Source organism: Amblyomma americanum, chromosome 10, assembly GCF_052857255.1.
Source record: "Amblyomma americanum isolate KBUSLIRL-KWMA chromosome 10, ASM5285725v1, whole genome shotgun sequence".
NCBI classification, from domain to species: Eukaryota; Metazoa; Arthropoda; class Arachnida; order Ixodida; family Ixodidae; genus Amblyomma; species Amblyomma americanum.
Genome location: NC_135506.1, coordinates 13,577,620 through 13,600,418, shown reverse-complemented (window position 1 = coordinate 13,600,418; position 22,799 = coordinate 13,577,620). Strand labels below are relative to the sequence as shown.

The 22,799-nt window shown below is 46.1% G+C and overlaps 2 protein-coding genes across 2 annotated transcripts; one reads left to right on the top strand and one right to left on the bottom strand.

Annotated features, from left to right (window-relative positions):
* Positions 1–836: 836 nt before the first annotated feature.
* LOC144107574 (EEF1A lysine methyltransferase 2) lies at positions 837–8,734 on the bottom strand. The gene is made up of 7 exons (XM_077640652.1): positions 8,632–8,734; positions 7,999–8,064; positions 7,490–7,601; positions 5,926–6,030; positions 5,137–5,209; positions 2,249–2,404; positions 837–1,138 (listed from the first exon to the last, which is right to left on the bottom strand). Exons 1-7 carry the CDS (start codon positions 8,694–8,696, stop codon positions 1,026–1,028), a joined length of 690 nt encoding a protein of 229 aa, XP_077496778.1. The 5' UTR covers positions 8,697–8,734; the 3' UTR covers positions 837–1,025.
* A 176-nt stretch (positions 8,735–8,910) lies between these two features.
* Positions 8,911–15,343, top strand: LOC144107573 (beta-1,4-galactosyltransferase 2-like). Its single transcript, XM_077640651.1, has one exon. It carries the CDS (start codon positions 9,302–9,304, stop codon positions 10,466–10,468), a length of 1,167 nt encoding a protein of 388 aa, XP_077496777.1. The 5' UTR covers positions 8,911–9,301; the 3' UTR covers positions 10,469–15,343.
* Positions 15,344–22,799: the final 7,456 nt, after the last annotated feature.

The window sequence follows — 22,799 nt, the reverse complement described above, 5'->3', positions numbered from 1 at the left end:
CCGAGCGCCATAACCACAGCCACTGCGGTGACCTTTCACTTATGGGACACAGACCACAGCAGCACCAAAGTAGTAAAGAAGAATTGCACACCCCAGGATGTGGGTTTAGTCGCAGCCGCCTTTCGGTGCAGGCAAAATGTAGACACCTGTGTGCTGTGCAGTATTAATGCATGTTGAGAGCCCTAGGTGGTCTGAAGCACCAATCCTTCCATCCCTACCTTCGGGATGCAGTTGAGGTGGCCACTGAGAGGTGAGGCAGTTGCTGCACCTTTCCTTTACTCGAAACCAATACTTTGGCACACCATTGGTAAAGGATCCGTTAAACTTCTGCCAGTTAAGATGGACTATTCAGTTAACTATTATAAAAAGTTTCCCATCAGTGCATAAATGGTAAAGAATATGATTAATTTTTGCTTTTCAAGACCGATTGTTCGATTTGATAGCAGAGCAACATGCCTTGCTTAATTCTGGTTTGATTTACGGGGCTTAAAGTCCCAAAGTGACTCGGGTTAAGAGGGACGCCATAGTGGAGGGTTTCGGATAATTTTGGACTACCCGGGGTCCTTTAACATGTACTGATATGTTTTTGCATGTTAAAACATCGGTATTTAAGTGGCTATTTTAGCGACACTACATGAATGCTTCACTGGCAAGATAATGCTACTCATAGACAACAGCGCAACGGCTCTTGCCCAAATAAGGAAGGACGAACACAGCGCTGTGTTCGTCCTTTCCACCCTTCCTTATGTGTTCTTCTATGGCCTAGAGCCATTGCGCTGTTGTCTTGAATATGTCCCAACTACAGTACCAACTAGGCCAACAATTAACACTTTTGATAATACTACAATGCATAACCACTTTTATTAAGAATAGGCACATGCAACCCCCACTGTTTTTGAGACTGTGAGGGTTTTGTAGAACAATAGGGATATTCTGTTCAGACGTAGAATCGCAATTCATTGTCTTCATCACACCGGCCACAAGCTTACGCCTGTTTAAGAAAGGGACGTGAGCTGCGTGTTGTGTCAAGATGTTTCTGTGCGAGGCTTGCACCCAAAGACCAGCGCCGTCACAGATTTGCCCTTACTGCCGCCAAACGTGAAAGTCGGTGTTGGTATGATGTCCAGAAGCACGAGCTCTGCAGAGACAAGACGGGTCAGACCAACATTGTAAACCCAGCTAAATCCACTCCACAACAGATCTCTTCATTTCTAAGTAATCCTGTTTTGCATTACACAACCTATCCTTAGAAATTTACATACCTTGATCCTCAGCCCGATTCTCAGCTGTCCTCAACTACATTTTTGTTCTGTTGACAGTCATTCTGTGACTCTACGAGTCCACCTATTATCTGTGCTACACATTACATTATCTTGCTCAAGTCCATTTCTTCCTCTTAATTTAACCTCAACTATCAGCGACCTGGCATCAATCCGTTATCTGTTTAAAGTCACACACCTAATTTTCTTCTTGTGCTGCAATCGGTCAGTCTTCAGGCTTTTTGGGCAGCCTCTTAAATTCTGAGATTGCAAGGCGCTTTCCACTGCACAATTTTACACCTTTAAATGTTCCATAACGAGAAGGGAGATCATTACAAAAGCAAATGAGCACTGATGTTATTATAACATGTATTTTCCTTCGAGAAAGTAAAGTACGCCTAATCTAGATAACAGCTCCTGCCCTTTCTAGTGCCCGTGCTATATGGACACAAGAAATGACGTTGAGCGTCAAGTGCTTAAGTTTGCTCAGGTCAATATTCTTTAAGGCCAGTGCCATGCATCTAGATTTAAACTATGCTGCAGCAATTGTCATGTCAAGGAACTATACTTAAAAATTATTTTTATTCATGTAACCACATTCATAAGTTTCAGATGCCATAACCATTAATTAAATCAAACAGCTTAATTCTGCAGATAATAGCCAGAAAAGTATCACAGTAGTTGGTGAAAATGGCGCATCAAAACTCAAGAGACATAGCTCATCTAATCAGTAGCCACAAAATGCTTAGTAACTGATGGAAATGCATTTTAAAACAATATCGTCCTCTATATAACAAATGGGGGCAACAGTACACATTATGTTATCAAATGAGTTAAGAAGTTATTCAATTGTGAATGGCATCACAGCAAATTCCATTAGCTCTGTGTAAAAGGCATCAGTCAAAGTTGTTTCCTGTGCCTGCAGAGCACGGATGTTAAAAAAAAAAGTTGCCATGCCTTCATATGCAACATATGCCTGCAAAACCAACCTGGCTCGAAATGTGCAGTCAGTTCCTGCTGTGTCCAGTTACACGATACAATCACAAATCGGCCTCCAACTGCCAGGAGTTCAGAGACTGCACGAATGTAGCGCTCACGCTGGGCCTTTGCATTGTCGGGAGACAGGCTGATAGCATCGTATGTTCCTGCAAAGAAAAGCCAATGAACAGATGGTTCGTGTGGTGCACTGCTTTCTTTCAGAACAGGAGGATAATGAACATATTGTAAAAATATATGAAGCGCACTCAGGACAACGGATAATATATTTTTACAAGATGCGATACCAACTAGCTCAAATGTCGATTCTGCTTCGGATAATGAACATACCTGTACATATGAGCCATCCAGCCATTATGGCACATGTTTCCAAATGATATATTTATAAATGTGTTTTCTGTCGTGTATGCTACAATAAACTTGCCATCTGTTCACTGCAAGCTTTGCATTTTTCAGCACTTTCCCTTTAATACTGATAATTATCACAGCTTCACAGAGAGATACAAAGCCAACTGCAATTTCTCCTGATAACTGCAGCTTCGATGAACTTGTTAGATCAAGGCTTAACCATACATATCAGCATCAAACAAGACAAGGTGCTCCACATTTACCATTCACTACAAGCAATCTAACAGCAACTCTACTGTCATATTTAAATGGCACTAGAAACCTTTAAAACAAAGTACAGCTGTGGCTCCAACAGACATACCAACCTTGCACTGCAAAAATAAAATAAAATGATAAAATGCAGAAGTCTGTGTACTGTTCATATTGCTGCAAGTGGTGTGCCTTGCAACCAAACAGCTCTTCCACTACTTTTTCAGAAGGCTTCAGTAGCAGAGTTTTCACACAAGACTACCGCAATCACTCACTGTCGTTAAAAGGAGACAGCACGACAAAACTAAAGACAGCTGCTCAGAACTTCTTCCTTGTGGGCCGTGCCGCTCTCTCCGAATACAGTACATGAAGCCACCTAGCTGTTTTATCACATCCAAAATATCAGTACCTAAAGTTAGGCCCCCATGTGGAGCAAAGAATGAACGAATTCACTCAGGACATGGCTTGTCCATCGAAATGTGCATCAAACTCAAAATGGCACATTGATGTATCTGTGTGTGAATAACAGGTAACAAATAATAACATTGAAATATAACACTAATGACAACGTCAATATGTTATTAATAAACATTCAAAGCCGGCATACAAAGAGCAGGAGCCAGTGACAGATATGGTGGAGAGAGCAAAAATAAAGAAAATGCAAAAAAGCAAACCACAGCAGAATTCAGCTTCACAAAACTTGCACAGTGTTACAAAAGCTAGAGCGTTTAGAACTAATTAGAGGCCAGGTTTAGAAAGCTCCTATGTCGTGAGAACTATGTTATTTTCTAGCATCTATGTGCTTGCTAGTCACAGCAGCGAATGATACGAAAGTTACAAGCCACACTTACATGCAAACAGCTGTGTGGTAGAACATGAGCTACATGACTTAAGCTCTGTTGAATACAGCAACTGTTGAACACAAGGACACCGTTGGTGAAGATGATGCAGACCTGCGCAGGTTCTTGTCATTTCTATCTCTGCATTCTTTCATGCCATCTGTTCACTTCTCAAGTGTGTTGTGTTCTTCAAGCCTTTGTGAAGCAGTGCGAATTCAGCCTGCACAATGCTCTCTGTGTTTAATGAGCAGAAAAAAACCAGCCTAAGTGCGTGCAGCCGTGGAGCATGTGGAGTCGCGGTTTGTGCAAGAAAACAAAAAATAAGAATAAATAAAGTGCAGCCTCTGACTGCGATTTTACCGTTTCGTGTTCTATTACTTCGAGCACCACAGGCGCCACCATGTGCATGTAACTACATAACATGGGTCTGGGGTGAGTGTGGAGTGGTGTGCTGGTTTATATTCGGAGTCCATTTATTTTTTTCGTTCTACAAGGGGCGCGAGTTGTGGGGTTGACTTATACGTGGCAATATACCGTATACATTGTGAGTTATGACCTTTGCAGAGTTTTTTTAGGACGCATTTGCGAAACATCCACGTAATCTGCGCACCTCCTTTTTGAAGCCTTAGTTTCAGGAGAAAAGTGCGCAAATTGTGCAAGTAAATATGGTATATCCACTATGTAATTGTAGTGGAAAAGTCAGCTCTTGATAGCTGGAACTAGAAATGGGCCAAAAATTTGTTAAAATTATACGGAGTTTAAATTAAGGATATCCTTTTCAATACCCTCAATGCTGAAGGGGCCAAAGCATCGGTCGAAGTAAATCATATGTTCAAATTGAGCAACATTGAAGGAATCAAATTTGGCAACAGAAAATGCTCCAGAAAACTGTTTCTAGAAAAACTGCTGCAGAGAAGATGCTCTAGAAAAAGGTTTGAAAGACACTGCCCTTTCACATCCAAAATGTGATAAAGCTTCTATAAAAGGGACACTGAGGACAACAGCGTCCAATCTTCACTCTTAGTAAAATCGATTTTACGACTCTTTCGGGGTATGCTGACATTAGCTCAACCGCGAAAGATGCATTTATTGGTGAAAAAATTAGATTTCAAAATATTCCAGCCTCCCGATTCAAACTCGTGATGTCTACACTGAAAAGAACTCTGTGTTGAAGTGAATGGCAATGCAGCCTATCTTCTCGGATCCGTGTGCCAAGAAGAGTTTTGACGCACTTCAGTTAAGTTGCGACAACAGCCGGTGATGACAACCTCTGTATTTAATTTTTTGTCGATTTCTAGCTTATGAAGCCTCTGCTTTTAGAGACAGTAGTGTCTCTGTCATTAGAATGCGGTGACGTATAGGTACAGGCCAACTTTAATTTGACATCAGTGCCCCTCTAAATAGCATGGCAGCGGCCCTTTAAAACAAAGACGAAAAGTTCCCACCTTTATCCAAGACAAAGTCGTACTTCCTCGCAAGGCAGGCACTCGAGGGAGCATCACCAAGGATGTCGGCGTGCTTGAAGGATGAGAGAAAGGAGCTGTTGAATGCACTATTATTCACAGAGGTTTTCCCACAATGTCAAATTTTCTTGTTTTCAGCAATTAATGTTATAGCGTGTAGCATGAATTTACTTGCATTACTCTTTCATATCTTTGTTACTGTGTGTCAGCATTGTGCCTTCAAAGGAAGAAACAGTGGAACTCTCACGAGTTAACTTCAGAGACCACTTCCACATTGAATTTATTTTATTTATTGTTTCCTAAAGGCCCAAAAGCATTAAATTTGTGAAGGATGTATTTGTTTGTGATGGCCAACTACGGTAAAAATAAACTGCAGTTCGGCTTAGAGTAGCTCTTAGCTTTGATACAGTGACTCAGTCCAACTGCTTGCAGCAGAGAAGTACAATATTGAAAGACAGTGTTTGGGAAGAACTGAATTTGACTGAATTTTTGCAAAATCCTTTCAAGGTGCAAAAATTGAGAAGAAAAATTAATTTTACCAAAAATTATGGGCCCCAAGCATGTACTGACCCACCCTTGCGTAAATTTTGTATTTGTACTTTTTAGATGTTAAGTTGCTCAATGCTGCTCAACATTGAGCACGCTCCAGCAACCACAAGTTATGCCTTCAAGTCAATAAGAGGTCAAGGCTTGACAATAAGTAAAGACTATAACGTTCAGCTCATACCTAGATGAGAAGAAAATGCACGCAACATTTCAGGAGAAGCTCACCTCAAATGCTACAGAGACTGCCTCCTTGGCTGCCAGTTCTTTTGCAAGGGTCACAGCACTCTTAGCATAATCAGTTCCAGTCAGGTTGGTGAAGCCTTCCTTGGCCTGAGCACAGATACAATTTCAGAGCACCAGTTAGAAGTGCAGCAGAACAATCTCAAACAGAATGCAAGCAGAAAATGAATACCAAGTTTTTAGAGCTAAGCTTTCACTTTCGTCTCACATATAGATCATTTAACTCGGATATTTTTACTTTTACGGCACTACGATGTCCTTCTGTAAGGATAGCCGCTGTTAATATGACCATTTGTGTATTAATTACTGGTACTTGAGCAGCTTGTGCTAAAAAGAAGTAACCAAGTAAATTCTACATAATTTTTTACTGCACAGAATCATTACATATTTCACCAAAAAAAAAAAGAAAGTTCCCCCGTGGAAAATAATATTCGCTGAAAGAAAGCGAAAATTCTGTTCTAAAATAAACACTGGGAAATAGTCTGCTCAATCTTGATAACATAACAAAAAATTCCAGCCCCTAGACACAACCTAGGAACAGTTGACACTTCATTCAAGAATTAGTGCTAAAATACAGATTCTTAGAAAAAAAAAGCTTGCAGTTGCTTTGTTCACAGATACAATTTTACTATAAATTGTAGTTTACACACAGTAACCTGCGAGCTCAAAGAATTACAAGTAATGCAGGCCTACTGCACTTGCACCACCTTTCAGCAGCCTCATTTGCACTACCAAAGCAAATGCCAACACATCCAGCTGCATCTCAGAATTAATCCATGCAAGACATCAGAAAACGAGAGGGAAGCATGGTCTTCTCAAGCACTAACTAGCATTAAAACGGCAACCACTTTTAGGTGTCAGCACAAGACAGTCACATGCTCTTTTTCCTCGTCGTATCTTCAGCAGGGTGTTAATTTGGTATTTTCATGTAGCTGGTAATGGCCAAGTACTGCTGCACCAGAGTGGCTCAATCTATTTCTGGTGAAAGGGTGCATTGCTAGCTCCGGTCTCCAGGTCTGGTTACTCAATTCCATCGATACTGATTCTTTAATTTTTTTTTCACATGGAGAATTGTGCGCCAATGGGACTCGAACTGCTGCCTTCCTGCACAAGAGGCGCAAGCTCTGCCTCTACGCCATCGTTGCATGCATTGTTGAGCCAGTTCGAAAAATTATTATAGGTGTAAAGTTAACAGACAGGAATAGGGCGGAGTGGGTCAGGGAACAAACGCGGGCTAATGACATCCCAGTCGAAATCCAGAATGGAACGGGCAAGGCATGCAATGCAAAGGCAAGACAGTCAATGGTCGTTAAGGGTAATGGAGAGAATTCCAAAGGAAGACAAGTTTAGGCAGGTAAGGTGGGCGGATGTGATTAGGAAGTTTGCAGGGATAAGGTTGCCGCAGGTGGTACAGGACAGAGTCAATTAAAGGGATGCCTTTGTCCTGCAGTGGGTGCAGTTTGACTGATGACGATGGTCTTCAGCAGACTAGCTTTATAGTTTAGAGGACCTAACCAGTGGGATTACTAATAAACAAGTAATTACAAACCAGCCGAATGAGAAGGTGTCCATTTCCACAGCCAACATCCAAAACATGGCTTGCTTTTTCAGCATGCTGCAGCATCCATTTGACAACGCGATGCTCATTTTGGCTGCCGAACCTGAAGTAACAATGCCACATATCTGAGCAGATAGAAGACAATTCCAAGAGTGTGTAATGTAACAACAAAGAATATTCGAAAAGTTAAACTGCATTGAATCAGTAAATTTTAATGACACGATTACGCATGTGGAAGCAGTTAAATTTTTTTGATAGAATCTATGTGGTTCCTGGATTCGCTGGGAAGAATAAATAGAAAACCATTCACGCAATCACCCCTGGTACTGCAACCATATAGATGCCACCTGAAGCTTCCTCTACATATGACTAACTGCAAAACCTGCCCTACCGGCATATAAAGCTAAGTGGCAGCACAGGTATGGCACATAGAATACAAGCGAAGCTTGGCACAGTGTGGTTTCCTGTTTTAGGCACCCATTAAGGAAGATGGCGCTTACCACACTTCACCTATGTCGCCATGGTCTGTGAAGTTGTTCAGCTCGTTTAGGTAGGCTTCTTCCCAGCTGAAAACAAAGCAAAGCTCTCGGTACTGCTGCTGTTGTACGCACTACATAGAGTCACAGCAGGGTGCAAAGATGAGAAAGGCGTCATCGCTTAGTAGTTTATAGCACTTTAATCAAAGCAGGGTAGATCTTTGGAAGCTTTTGAAAGCAAAAAAAAGGAAAAAGAGGACCGCAAATAATGGTTAACGACTCGTGCTCGCTTAAAAGATAAGTGTCGACAGTAATACTCGTAATGCAGTTTCTTGTTTCCGCCAAACATTCCTTCTTTCATTTATTTTTGTTTAACCAAGAAGGCTGATTATACAGTAGCATCAAGGTGTAGAAGATGCGTGGCTATTGAACAGTTTGGCAGTGCAAATGATTGCGCGCCACGAAACCAGCGGGAGGGACGCAAACCCTCTTCATTCAATCTCAGCATTTAGATCGCTTTCGCTAGTGACATGCAACAAGTGGCCCAGCTCTGCACTCATCCGAGTGCAAACGACGCATCAAGTTAAACAACAACGAAATCTAATTACTATGCCGGGGACTACTATCTCAGTGTAAGTAGCGTACAGAAGTTATTACTATGTTTTTGTTCCAAGTTCTGATGAATTGAGCTCGTCGCATGCTTCCCGCGTGGACGCCGCCATGTTTCAAACGGGACGCTAATGATGATGATTGGTTAGGAGGTTTTCAAGTTTGACAAAGTAGCTAAAGAATGTAGTCGTGTCGATCTTAAGTTGTTGTTCTAGCTTTTTTAAGTTGAACATTTTTATGAATTGTACAAAATCATGAATAAAGTATCTTTAAGATCGTTTTGAAGTTTTGCATTTGCCGCACATTCAGCTGCTGCTCCTGGCGCGTTCCTGACCGTTATGTCTGCAACGTTGCACTTTTGGTTCCGTACTTCGCCAGCTCTCTCAGATGTTTTTATTTTCCGGAACAGGTGGTGCGTAAACGTGCGGGCGACCGAACGTAACGCGGGGAAATTGGTGGCAAGGTGCGTGCGACACACAGCGAAGACCGGGTGAGATGCATCAACTCGCGTTCACCGTGCGAGCGAAAGGGACGCTGTCGGGACGCTCGTATGAACGAGTTTAGCAACAAGCTTCCGGATTATCAAAACGAGGCCGCGTTATCTTTGACCCCTGCTCACACGGCTGCGATGTGCGCTGCTGAAGCCAGCAACAACGGCATGGGTTAGGGCGCTCGTTCACGGTCTAAAGACCGAAGAGCTCAGAGCTGTCGTCGCCTCATGTCAAACATGGTGTTCTCGCACGGGGTCAGGCGGATCGTCCTTCGCCTTTCTAGGCGTTACACTATGTTTCGCTTCTACCGTCACAACTCAGGAGGCTTGCTGGTCGGCCTGTTTCTCGCCGCGCTTTGGTTGAGTGCGCTGCGTTGCCCTACGTGGCGGACAGGCGACCACATCGCGCTTTCGGAAGCCGACATCGACCGCGCCTCCAGCGAGTGCCCCTGGACACCCCGCGAAGGGTACCAGCTGTCGTGGCAGAACGTCGATTTGCGCATAAGTTGTGCCACGCGCCCATCCATGATGCCGCGCAAGACTCTGCCCGTGATGAGGAGCGTCAACCGGACGTTTCTGAAGGAACTGGAGACCAAGTGGGGCATCCTGCCGGGCGGTCGCTGGGCGCCGCCTTCCTGCAATTCGAAGCACTTCGTGGCAATCGTCGTTCCGTACCGAGACCGGAGCGAACACCTGGACCTGTTCCTGCAGCACATGCACCCGTTCCTTCAGCGGCAGATGCTTCAGTACGGCGTCTTCGTCGTCGAGCAGAGCGACCGACACGCGTTCAACCGGGCCAAACTGTTCAACATCGGCTTCACCGAGGCGCTGGCTCGGGACAGCTACTGCTGCTTCGTCTTCCACGACGTCGACCTTCTGCCCATCGACGCGCGGAACCTGTACCGCTGCGAGCGCTTCCCTCGCCACCTGAGCTCGGCGGTCGACGTCTTCCGGTTCGTTCTTCCGTATCCGGACCTCTTCGGGGGCGCCGTGGCTGTCAGGGCGGACCAGTTCCGCGAGCTCAACGGTTTCTCGAACGAATTCTTCGGCTGGGGTGGCGAGGACGATGACTTGCAGCGACGCATACGAGCGCGGGACATGTCGATCGTGAGGTGGCCGTCGTCCGTGTCGCGTTACACGATGCTGGCCCACGCCAAAGCAGAGCCCAGCGCCCAGAGGCAGGAGCTTCTCGGGAATGCCGAGTCGAGGCACGATATGGACGGTCTCAACAACCTCCGGTACCAGGTGCTAGCCCTCGAAGAGCGGCCGCTGTACACAAAGATACTGGTGGATGTTGATCCGCCACCGGTACCAGCTGGCAAGAGTGTTCCAGGGCTGGTGGATGTGCAGAGCATGAGGGGAAGGCACACGGCTAGTGACTCAGGCGTGGTCTGACATAGTGCGCAGAGTGCTGGAAAGGCAACGGATGATAGCAGTTTGCTGTGTTTTAGTGAGAGCCCAAATGCCTCTATACGTATAGGAGCTAGGAGTTTTCCGGTGTGTGAACAGAGTGCTGAATTATTAGAAAATAATGTACACTGTGGCAATTAAATGTGCATAGCCTACATTTAGTTTGTGGAAGTCTCCAGGCAAGGCCACCAGTGTTTTGCTTTTTGCAACAGCACCAACACAAGATAGCAGTAAACAGGTAATGAATGGTCTGTTATGCTAAAGGAGAGCATGACAGAAAAAGTACAAATGCCAGTACTGTGTTGGTGTGTATGCAGTCATTTTTTGAAAACTCTGTTGGTCACCATCAGCAGATCTGAATGCGCTCTAATAAGGTTATCGGTTGCGTGTGTGTGGTGTCAAGGCACATTTAGTGTTGGGTGAGACCTTACTTTCGTATGATGCAAACTGCGGTAGCAGGTACCTCATTGATGTGAGTTCTAAAGAAGGCAGGTTGTTTTGTACGTGTCTGTTATTTTATTCTAAGGTCGAGTAAAACAATCTGGAAAAGGGGCAATAATCGTAGAGGTAAACAAGCACTTGCCGAGGGGAAAAAAAAAAGAAATGTAAGCAACATTTCAGGACCCTTGCGGTCCTGTTTTCACATTGAAAGCAAGCAAAAGGTGCTTTGATTTGTGAGTGAAATGTATGAAGGTGAAGCTCTTGTGCGGCCAAGTAGCCTGTAAAAGTGCACCATGAAAGCACCGGTTGCATTAACATAGATTGACACTTGACTATTATCGTCATCAGCCTGACTACACCCACTGTAAGGCGAAGGCCTCTCCCATGTCTCTCCAATGACATGGAAAAATTGCCATTGTCTATACCCCTAGAGATGAATCGTACACTTCGAAATATTCCCAATATTTGAGCACAATCTTTGTCTTCTATTTTGTAAATGAGCTGTGGCACCTTCTCTTCGTTTTCATTATGAACAAGATTCCTGTACTTCCTCAAGCTTCTTTATTATGTTATTTTGTTTCCCTAGGTGAGTGAGAGTTTACATTTACGATGACTGTTGTTCTGTAGGCACGCATTTTTGTTGTGTCATTCACTTTCGGCAATTTGGCCATGCTTTGGGCCACAGATATGGTAAGAAAGAACCTGGTAATGTTGCAGGCCTGAGTGTTGAGTAAAGATGCTTTGTACCGGGTGCGATGTCATAGCACCACAAGATCTCAAAGCATGGAGCAAAAGCCTTTGCACTCCTTTTATAATATTGCCCAGCACATCCTATGGATCGTGTAAAATAGTTGTAGTAAAGGCAGCATGATTAGCCTGTGGGTATATTTCAGTTCCAAGAATGTAAGCTGCGTAGTGCCAATGCGGCAGTGTGCTAGAGTGACAGACTGCAGAATCGGCACAACTCCTGCTTGCATACATTTAACAAGCATTCAGGTCAAGTGCAGCATCAGACTGGTGTTATGAATGCAAACGACGTTAACAACCAAGAACATGGATTCATTGTCCTGAGCTTGTGATAGCTGTGTCCACAATTAACAAAGTGGCTGAACTAGAAGCCAAAATAGAAACGTCTCAGCAGAGTGTTGGTCTGAAATGAGTGGCTGACACTGCCTCTTGTTTTCATTGAAGTGCACACAATGGGAATCTCCCATGTATTGCTGATCACAGTCAGTGTGGTTGCTTTGTAAACCTAGGCCCATATTTTGCCATCAATGCATGTGAGAATTGATCCTCCAGAAGTGTGTTGCGATAGGCTGCAGCAGTGGAAAAAGTTTTGGCGTTCGGTCGTAACTCAGACCTTCAATCAGTTACATGCATGTCACTACAGAAATGTGTTTAACACTCAGGTGTGTTGCAGTTTTTTTTTTCTGTATTGCCTCTGACACAGCAGGCTTGATGTACTGACTTGCAGTACCGTAGACAAGCCACTTCTTCGCTTGTTCATTTGAACACATAAAAGCAGCGCTTAGGGTGCCAGGGTTGCATTTCAGTGGGGGAGCTTTTTACATGGGGAAATTGTGCTGAACCCCATTTCTTTTGATGAAGAAAGTTCGTGAAATCCGTAGTTCAGACCGAACTCTCCCCCCCCCCCACCACCCCCCCTACAAGAGTGACCTATAAATGCACCCCTGTAGGGTACCAGAACATAATTGAAGTTGTGTATGAACTGAGGCCAGAAGCAATGTGTTTCTTTTTACTAATAATCTTGAATTTGTTTCCTTGTGTATTTTATCAAGACATGTCGCTTGGTTTTCGAAAATGTCGTGCTTTTAATTCAGAAACGCAGCTAGAGAAGATCCTCGCTTTCTGCTGCAGGGGGAAATGAGTGCCGATGGTGCGGCTGCCCTTGTCATTGCAACGCTAACGACGACTTTCGCATGTTCAGCAATTGAGTGCAAGCTTTTGGGAATCAGTCGTCACAAGAATCAAAGCCAGAGTACAGGCCCTGGTTAGAGCTTATTTAATGCAAGGGAAGACACTGTGGCCTTGGTTCTAGAAGTGGACAGACGGGCTGCTTCTGCTTTCTTCAGGCTGAGTGTGTTCTTGATTCTGTAGAACAGTGTCGACTACGGAGAGTACTAGCATGCAACAACTTTGCGTTTGTTTGAGTTGTGCTTGTGTGAGAGAGCATAATGAAGTACTAACCTCATTGCTAGTAGACGCCATTTCATTGCCATTTTTTGAAGATTTGATGATGCAAACAGCAGGCTGGTTTGGGCGTTGTGACAGCAAAGGAGTTATTTGTTGTTTCTTACTGTTTTGGAGTGCATCGGTTAATTTGCATGTCGGTGTGAATGCGTGTACTGTGCTTTGATCTTTAATCATAGCATTTCAAGAATCTCCCTACTGTATCAATGTGATGAGTTCGGGATGGGGTTTCATGTATAGATATAGTATATGCTACACGTACTGCTCAAATGCACATGCGTAGAGTTCGTGATCTATCTTTGCTGCGGGATGATAAAAGTCCCAGAAGGTTGCAGAGAAAGTTTGATTTGAAAGAGGTTAATGCTAGTGATGTCTCTGCACTGGTTACTAAAGCTCCTGAATTTGGGCTTGCAGCTTCTCATGCAGTTACTTGTCATGGCAAGACTACATAGTTATGTAGAATTTAACGTTTTACTACTTCCATGTGATGCAGTCTGCCAAAAAGTTTCCATGTGCGCAATATATAGAACTGGACAGTGGTTACCCAAGAGTGCACAGATGTTTCGCAAAGCATTCATGGTGTAAGCTTGTATGTCTGTAGAATGCCCAAGTCTTTGTGCACAAACACGCAGGAAATATGTCTTTAAACAGGTCACTTTCGTAAACTTTTTACACGTTGCCAATGGTACATAGCCGTGTGCTGTGAAACATAACCTTCATGCAGAGTTAGTTTTGCATCACCTGTTGGTTCTGAAGAGCAAGCTGCCATATTTGTGGATTGCCTTTAAATAGTGCCACTTTTTATACAGTTTCAGTGTCATTATAAACACATTTTAGTGCCTAGTACATCAAGAATACTTGTGCTCTGTCAGGCTTTCTTTACTGCATTGAAAGACCAGTGTGAGTTGTGCTCTTAAATTTCATTAGCTTTGCATCACGTCATGACATTCACAGACATTTTTTTATGTATCATGTAGGTCCTTTATTTAGTGCTTTATTCTAAATGCATGTGCACATTCTTTAACATGACAAGTTATTTGTAAGTGATGCATTGCTGGGCCGCCCAGCGATGCATCGAGTAGCTCAAGACTAGTCAGTGTGTTAGTTTGCATGTGGAGCCACGAACAAGTCTAACACAGAGCTTTCAATCAAAGTAGAATATTGTGTTAGTCGATCAGGTAACTTTGTAGAAAAAGCAGCATGCTCTTCATGTCTTAGCATATTAATGATGCCTTACCTAGTGCACATTTGTCACATAGCTTTTGGGTATGTACATGTGTGTTATTAGTCCAGCAGTCACTTGCATGCATATAGGTTTTGCCAGATTTTCTCTTTTCTTTCTCTCTGTTAATGAAACCATTTCATCATTGTTTTTGCACAGAAGGGGGACTTGCTGATTAGCAGCTGCAGGTAAGATTGCATACGTGCAATCCCAATTCTTGTCTCTGACAACCAGTAGTTGTGTGTCCGTAGGTCTTTGATGTGTAGTAGCAATAAAGAAGCTGATAGGATGATGCAGAAAGGCAGCAGCCATTGATAAAGCTATAAAACTTGTAGAGGTATCTCAGTAACAAGTGACCCAGAGCATCAGTTTGTTATCAAAAACGTGAAAGCAAGTACCCATGTTGAACATACAACTCATTCTTAGTAATGGCTGTATCAGTTTACAGAGTATGAAACCAACTGGATTTTTGCTTGGACTCTGCTCTGGAAACTTTTTGCTTTTTTTAACATTATGTTGTGAAAACTTGCTGTCATTTCCGAGTTTCAAACTTGCATTGTCGGTAGTTTGGTAGCTTGCCGTTTTTTCTTCTGTGAAGCATTCACTCTTTTCTGTGTGTGTGTATTAACTGACTGGCTTGAATCATTTATTCTGGTTTAATTGTTGAGTCTTCATATCTGTGGCATGATTAGTCCCCAGTTTACAGACATTGTCCATCTACGTGTCTGTACACATAGCACTGTGTACAGTCAGGATTCCCGCAGGTGCAGACTTTCTTCACATGGCTCCAACATATTTGTTTGTGATGAGCACTATTTTGCTGCCTTAGACACACGTTTTGGGTGCAGTTGCATTTTTCTTTCAGGGTCACCGCTAGTCACCTGGGTGCACTGCCTGCTTGCTTGCACCTCTTTTTAATAGAAATGTACATGAGATGCAGACAGCCTATTTTTGGGAATATATAAACTGGAAAGAAATGCCCAGACTTCCCTGCTTTGTTGTTTTCGTTCCAGCACTGAGTGAGACACTGTTGATCAGCTCATGGTATTGCATTCTTTCGGTCATGTGTTAGTAAAGTACTGGCATGCAAGGTTATCAGCAACCGAAGGGTGGCACGCATGGGTAATATGCATGCTGGAAGAGTTGTCCAAGACACCGTTCTGCCCATGGATTAACTGTGGCAGTTGCAGTATTGCACCAATTAGTCTTCGAATTGGTTTCCTCAACCTCTGTTCTGGGGATTTGGCCCAGATTGATTTGTTCCTGCTTGCAGACTTGGAAATTAGTTTGGTGACAAGAGATTCTTATCCATTGAAAGTGCCATCATCATCGCCAATGCATATCTGATTGCCTTTGGCTGTGCCTACTTTCCTGGAAGGATGAAATAATTTGGAATGTAGTAAATCAAGTGTATAGATTTAAGTGGAAGCTGACAAATAGCATGTTTTTTCTTTTCATAAAAAGATGATTAACCTCTATTTTTACGAGGCAACAGATATTTATCACACTTGAGTATTTCCTCCTGCAAATTCTAGTAGTTCTCTCTGCTATTCCTAGGACCTAGTTACTTCCTGCTTGCCTGCTTGTTCGTTACTTTCGCGTCGAAGTTGTCCATCAAGACAGTGTGCTCAGGGTTTTGCGTTGACCAAGTCTTTTCTCTTGTGAACACAAAAACCCCTAGGGGTCGCTCCGCAAACAATCGACTTGGGGTGTCTCGATTCAGTGTTTCTTATTAATTCTTTAGCATTAGACGGCTCTGTGCAAGCAGAAATGGCAATCGCTGTCACGCGTGACATGGTGCGAACCTTGTGACATCACAATCTGCCCACCGTGGCAGGTGGTCTTTGATGATTGGGCGCAAGAGGTTGCTCGGGAAGAGCAACCAGTTCTTGCAAACTCCACGGGTGGCTGAGTTTGAAACTGCCAGCTGCCGGGGCAGTGGTGCATCGCTGCACAACTGCGCCAGTAGTGGTACAACTCTCGGTGATCTCTGAATGTGAAGTAGAAGACCAATTCTGCATATATGGGCATTAACCCAATAGCGCTATCGCATCATACGCTCATAGCCCGAGTCGCTTTGGGACGTTAAGCCCCCATAAACCATAAGATGTCAGTGCACGTTAAAGAAGTCGAAATTTGCGGAGCCCTTCACTACAGCGTCCCGCATAGCCCAAGTCGTTTTGGGACGTTATACCCCCATAGACCAAACCATAAGGCGGAGCTACAACAGAATCAGCAGCAACAGGAAATGCTAATGCATTCAAACGATCCACCGATGATCGATTAAGAGTTTTCATATTAGTTCAGTGTAGCTCTGCCGCACTATTGATGTACGGGGAAAAGGAGACTAGTGTGCGCCGACGCAGCGGCTGTGGCTTACGGGGAGGGAAGACAGAATGAGAGCGCCCCGACGAAGATCTCTGATATGGCAAGTAATTCACTCCCAGCCGAGAGCACATGCGCGACTGTGGTATGAGCGATAGCAGCAGTCAGTCGGCGTTAAAAAATTGTAGGCTTATCAAGGTTAATCCCAGTGGATGCGAAGCATGTTAAGCAGCGAGCCGCATATTGAGCGCGCCGCTTGGCTAGGCGTTCTTCGCGTTCTTCATCGGTTTCCGTAGCACGCTGCAGCCTTCGTTTTGCATTCCTATTATTAACGTCCTTAGCGTTTGGAGGCATCTTGACCGCATACACGCCCGGCGCAAAGACGCTGGCGCGGTTGCGGGCACAGAGACTGACGCGACGGCGGGCGCGCGCCGCTTCATCCCTGGCGTGACGTCACATATCACGTGATGCAGCGATGGTGGCGCCGCCGCCGCGTCGCGCGCGACGGCGCGAACCGAAGCGTGCAGGCCTCCGCCGGGCGACGGCGCGATATGAGGCCCCATCTGCAGCCGGTGTGACGTCGTCACGTGACGTCACATCATGTGATCTCACTTCAGGGTCAATGGTGGCCACCGCCGGGAGGCGAGCGACGGCGCGATATGAGGCCCCATCTGCAGCCGGTGTGACGTCATCACGTGACGTCATGTCACGTGACCTACTTGAAGGTCAATGGTGGCCACCGCCGGGAGGCGTCCGACGGCGCGATATGAGGCCCCATCTGCAGCCTGTGTGACGTCATCACGTGACGTCATGTCACGTGACCCCACTTCAGGGTCAATGGTGGCCACCGCCGGGCGTCGCGCGAAGGCCCGAAACCTACGTTAATATGCTTCGCATAAAAGGCGAGGCACAGCTCCACATAAGCCGACTGTCGGCTTCACTATCGGGATCATATCGTAGTATATCTTGGCCGTCACAGTAGTCACGCTGAGTGCGGGTAAACAAAGACGTGGCGGCCGCGGAGAAGGCGTTCCAAAAAGGCTGCGTAGGGAAAACCGAAGAGTCCCCACAAGGAGCTTCTAGAGCAATTACAAGTACTACCCAAAAAGGGTACCAAAGCTGCTCCAAAGAAAATTCTCCAATGAACGCGCTGCCCAATACGTGAAAGGCAAGTCGCTGCACGCGGCGGCACTTAAGGCACCTGTAGCAGCCCGCTGGACCGGTGCCAGGAGGTGGCGGAAAAATTGAAAATTGGTTTTTGAGGAAAGGAAATGGACAGTAATCGTCTCGCATTTTGGTGGACACCCGAACCGCGCCCAGCACGCGCTACAGGTCGTGGTGGGCTGCACGAACGCGACCACATTTATTGCAGCTGCATGGGGGGTGGTGGTGGTGGTAAAAACATTAATTATAGAGAGGTGTTGGGGTCCGTGACCTGAAGGGTCACGCCCTTACAACCACTAGGTGGGGATGCCTAGTCAGGCACCCCATTGGCGGTTGCCGCAGCCCGGGCACGCTGCGTTAAGGCCCTTTGGGCCTGGAGGGTGCAGCAGCCGGACAGGGTCGCCTCCCAGTCCTCTCGGGTGGGGTTTGGGATAGGGGGTAGGGATGGGTTCTGCTGGCAGGCCCACACCACGTGGTAGGTGTCCGACACCTCCCCGCAGTGTGAGCACCGCCCGTCGAATTGAGGATTGAAATGCTTTAGAGTTGCCGGGCACAGCATCGTGTTAGTGAGCAGGCGCAGGAGTACCCGCTCGTTGGCCTTCCCCAGCCCTTTGCAAGGAGTGGGAAGAGTTTGGTGGGTGGATTTGTAGTAATCGCATATTTCCTTAAAAGTGTAAACCGGATTGAAATCGGAGTCCTGGCCATCGTCGGGTCCCGAGGGAAACGCCCGGAGAGAGAGCGCGCAGCCAAGGTGCTAGCCTTCTGCTGGGCGCGTTTTGGCGCGGGTCGCTGTACCTGCCAAAGGCGGCGAAGAAGTCCGAGCGCGTCATCCAGCAAAGTTGCTTATGACGAAGGGTCCTCGAGACTGGAGTGCGGCTACCACTATGTAATAGCCGCCTATAGAATGCGCCACGCCTTTCATGCAATGCATTCCATGCTTGCATATCTACGTCTCGGCGACGAGATAGACTGTTTTTTTTTTCTTCATCACCAACTCATTTAGTATACGCAGAACTTTCCGACCGTCTCGTCATCGTGATTGGACGTCAGTGTATGAGTGTGCGCTGCCATCAATTTGTACAACCTGCGTCAAAAGTTTTCGGGCTGCGCGAGTCTCGAAAAGGGCCAATTCCAGCTTTTGCATCTAACCTGAAATCTAAACCTGCAGCCTGCGGTTTAACGCGGAGAACACGACAGAATGCATGTCAGTTTGAGGTTGTGCGCCCAGGTTGCACGGAATTCAGCGGCTCATGACCCGGCCCTGCAAATTTAACGCCGGTCGTACATTCTTGTGTGATGTCTACCAGCGTCTCCTTAAGAGCGTAAAAATTCGTGGACGTTGCCTAGCATGCTTTTCTGACCAAGGTTCCTGCACAGGCATGCAGCCAGAATATTTTTTTTCTGGGGTGGGGGGGGGGGGGGGGGGTGCTGCTAAGCAGGCGGCACATATGCTTTTAAAAAGAACACTGCCAAGAAGTCAGCGCCCGAAGGGGTCCCCTAGGATACGTTCCTGATCCCACACCACGTTCTCAACTATCTGGTATGCCACAGATAATCATAGTAGCACCGGTATACCCTCGGAGAATGAGGCGGATGTCCTACCTCTAAGTCATCGGTACACATTGGACTATTTCATTTACGAGATCAACACAGCAACGCGCCATATGGTATGTCACGGTGTTATTGATCCCGTAAATGAAATAGTCCAAAGTGTACGGATGACGCAGAGGTAGAACATCCGCCTATTCGCCGGCTTGGCCGATCCGCGAAAAATAATGCCCAATATTTAATTATGATAGAGATTGCAATAAAAAATTTTTGCAGTTGGTGGTCCAGGCACCGGCGGTAAAGATGATAGATCTGTCGTGTACAGCTATTAAACCAAGATAGAGGCTCAAAAAGGCCGCGACTTACCGAGATGTCTCTTCTGCTTCTTTCCCGCCTTGGCGCATGCTAGTGTTGTCGTTCATTGGAAAATGGCACATGCCTATTCCGTTGAGAACAGGCCACGACTTGGACGGTGATGACATAATGCTCAAAAAGGTCTTGTGGTAATGAAGTTCAAAAGGAAAAGGACTCGGCAAAGTAATTAGGGATTTGAGGTTTTCTGAGATTACGAGTAACTGAAAGAGGAAGAGGTATTCACGCACAGCAAACAGGCTTCCTCTATCCCGATTCTCCTCTCCTTCGGGGCGAGTGCCTTGAAATCAGTGTGCGATTTTATTCACGAATATATAATTGCATCAGGTAGATTCCTCTGCTAGAATGAGATTTCACTGCTTTTTCATTTCAGTCTTTTTTTAATCTCCATTTTTAGTCCAAATTCGAGTCTATAGGTCATAAAATCATCCAATTACTGTACTCCTTGCCCATAAGTGCATTTGCAATACCCCCTGGCCAATCCGCCGTCGTGGGTATACGTGCCATTAAGCCTGAGGACATCATCACCTATGCGTACGTACTACTCTTTAGGTGTGGACAAAGCTAAATGCGCGAATAAGATGATCGCAGAGCAGCAGCAGCCTGTCGCGCGGCCCCGGAGTAAAATTGGTATTTGATGAAAGGAAATGACCCAGTTAACTGTCTCGCGTATCTCGGTGGACACCCGAACCGCGCCGTAAGGAAGGTATAAAGGAAGAAGTGAAAGAAGAGTGTGTGTGTGTGTGGGGGGGGGGGGGGGGGGGGGGCGTAGTGGAGGGCTCTGGAATAATTTCGAGTCAATAGATCACCTTTTCCTCTTTTGCCGCCGGCGGGCTTCTCTCAATAGAACATACTTGGAGATCCCCCTCGCTCGATTGGGGGCTCCCTCTATCCATCCGATACTACTCTCCTTTGGGGCAATCGCCAAGGGATATGCCTTGAAACCTGTGTGCGATTTTATTCACGGGTATATAATTGCATCAGGTTTATTCTTATGCTAGAATGTGAATTCACAGCTTTTTCATTTCCCCGCCGCGGTGGCTCAGTGGTTAGGGCGCTCGACTACTGATCCGGAGTTCCCGGGTTCGAACCCGACTGCGGCGGCTGCGTTTTTATGGAGGAAAAACGCTAAGGCGCCCGTGTGCTGTGCGATGTCAGTGCACGTTAAAGATACCCAGGTGGTCGAAATTATTCCGGAGCCCTCCACCACGGCACCTCTTCCTTCCTTTCTGCTTTCACTCCCTCCTTTATCCCTTCCCTTACGGCGCGGTTCAGGTGTCCAACGATATATGAGACAGATACTGCGCCATTTCCTTTCCCCCAAAACCAATTATTATTATTATTATTATTATTATTATTATTATTATTATTATTATTATTATTATTATTATTATTATTTCATTTCCTTTTTTTCACCTTTTTTCATCCAAATTTGCGTCTTCACAAAATTATCCAATTACTCCACTCCTTATCCATGGGTGCGTTTGTATCAACAATGTACCCTGGCCAATCCACCACCGTGGGTACGTGCCGTTCAGCCAGAGGCCATCATCATCAATAGTTTCGACCACCTGGGGATCTTTAACATGCACTGACATCGCACACCCCACGGGCGCCTTTTTGCGTTTTGCCTCCATTGGAACGTGGCCGCCGCGGTCGGATTCGAACCCGGGTACTCCGGCGCCGAAGCCCGTGTCTTCCCAGGAGGACATACGATGAGAGAGAATAAACATTTAATTGTAGAAAGAAGACCAGAGCGGATTGTGGGTGGGGTGTTAAGTCCAAGACTCCAGTGGCTTCTGCCGACGCTTTGGCGATGGCGACTAGCACCTCCTGGTTTTTCAGGGTGCCGCAGCCCAGCGACACCTCCCACTGCTCTTTCGCCGCATTTTGCGGCTTTAAGTGGTTCGGTATAGCTCAGCATGTCCATGTAATGTGCGTGAATGTGGGAATATCGCCACACCAAGGACATGTATCTGCGTATAACAGTTGAGAGAATGCTGTGTATACGGGGTGGAGATTGGGGAAAGTAAGTGTTTGGATGCGTCTAAGGTAGTGGGAGTCCTCCGGGGAAAGTTGCTTATGTGGCAGGGGGTAGAGACGCCTGTTTAGGCGGAGGGTCTCTAGGCTGGTTGAAAAATGGGTTGAGAGGGGGTAGAGAGTTGAGTCACGCATCAGCTAGTTGAATGTTTTTTTCTCGCGGGAAACCTGCAGCCTTGCATGCAGCGCCTCACGTGCTGCGTGCATGATGACCCGCGCTGCGAAACTTTCTTTAATGTGCCAAATGAGAGCTGCATGAATGTGGTACTTAAATATTTTTCAGCTAAGAGCATATTCGCCTTTCCACTGCGCAGAAAACGTGGACAACCACTCGCTTATGCATGCGCGTGTCTGCGCGAGCGCGTACCAAAAAACACAGAAACGAACACTTTTCAGAGACAGAATGAACTATTCGTCGACAAAGATGTGATGGGAGTCTGTGGGGGTGCAGCCTCGCCAGGTGGCCTTGAGCCCTTGTTGTCGAGCGACCTCTATGGCTCTGCCAGCGACCCGGAGTTAGACGTACAGATAGAAGCTAAGCAACACGGCCTCTCATGCGGCACTGTTCGGGGTTCGATAGCTGCAGACCCTCCGGCGGAATTTCCTGATGGTACTCTTGCAGGGTATGAGCAAGGGTGGCCTTGGGATGACCAGACAGCTTGCAGGAGGGTGTGAATTCGTCCTTATATATTATCGTTTGGTTTAGGGGGGCTTAACGTCCCAAGGCGACTCAGGCTATGAGGGAGGCCGTAGTGGAGGGCTCCGGAACAATTTCCACCACCTGAGGTTCTTTAACGTGCACTGACATCGCACAGTACACAGGCCTCTAGAGTTTCGCCTCCATCGAAATGTGACCACTCCGCGGCCGGGATCAAACCCGTGTCTTTCGGGTCAGCAGCCGAGCGTCATATGGGATTCGGGATGGTGGTGGGTTGGAGTTGGGGCCAGGTGACCCGCTGATGTTTTGTGAGAACTTTTGTGTGTGTGTGTGTG

What these genes read in the sequence shown, in the direction of transcription:
- LOC144107574 (XM_077640652.1), bottom strand. Translation starts at nt 8,696, where the DNA reads ATGGCGGCGTCCACGCGGGAAGCATGCGACGAGCTCAATTCATCAGAA. An exon ending in GACACCTTCTCATTCGGCTG is followed by an intron (nt 6,031 to 7,489) that starts GTTTGTAATTAC and finishes ATCTGTGCTCAG; the next exon opens with GCCAAGGAAGGCTTCACCAA. An exon ending in GACTGCACATTTCGAGCCAG is followed by an intron (nt 1,139 to 2,248) that starts GTTGGTTTTGCA and finishes TTGTCTCTGCAG; the next exon opens with AGCTCGTGCTTCTGGACATC.
- LOC144107573 (XM_077640651.1), top strand. Translation starts at nt 9,302, where the DNA reads ATGTCAAACATGGTGTTCTCGCACGGGGTCAGGCGGATCGTCCTTCGC.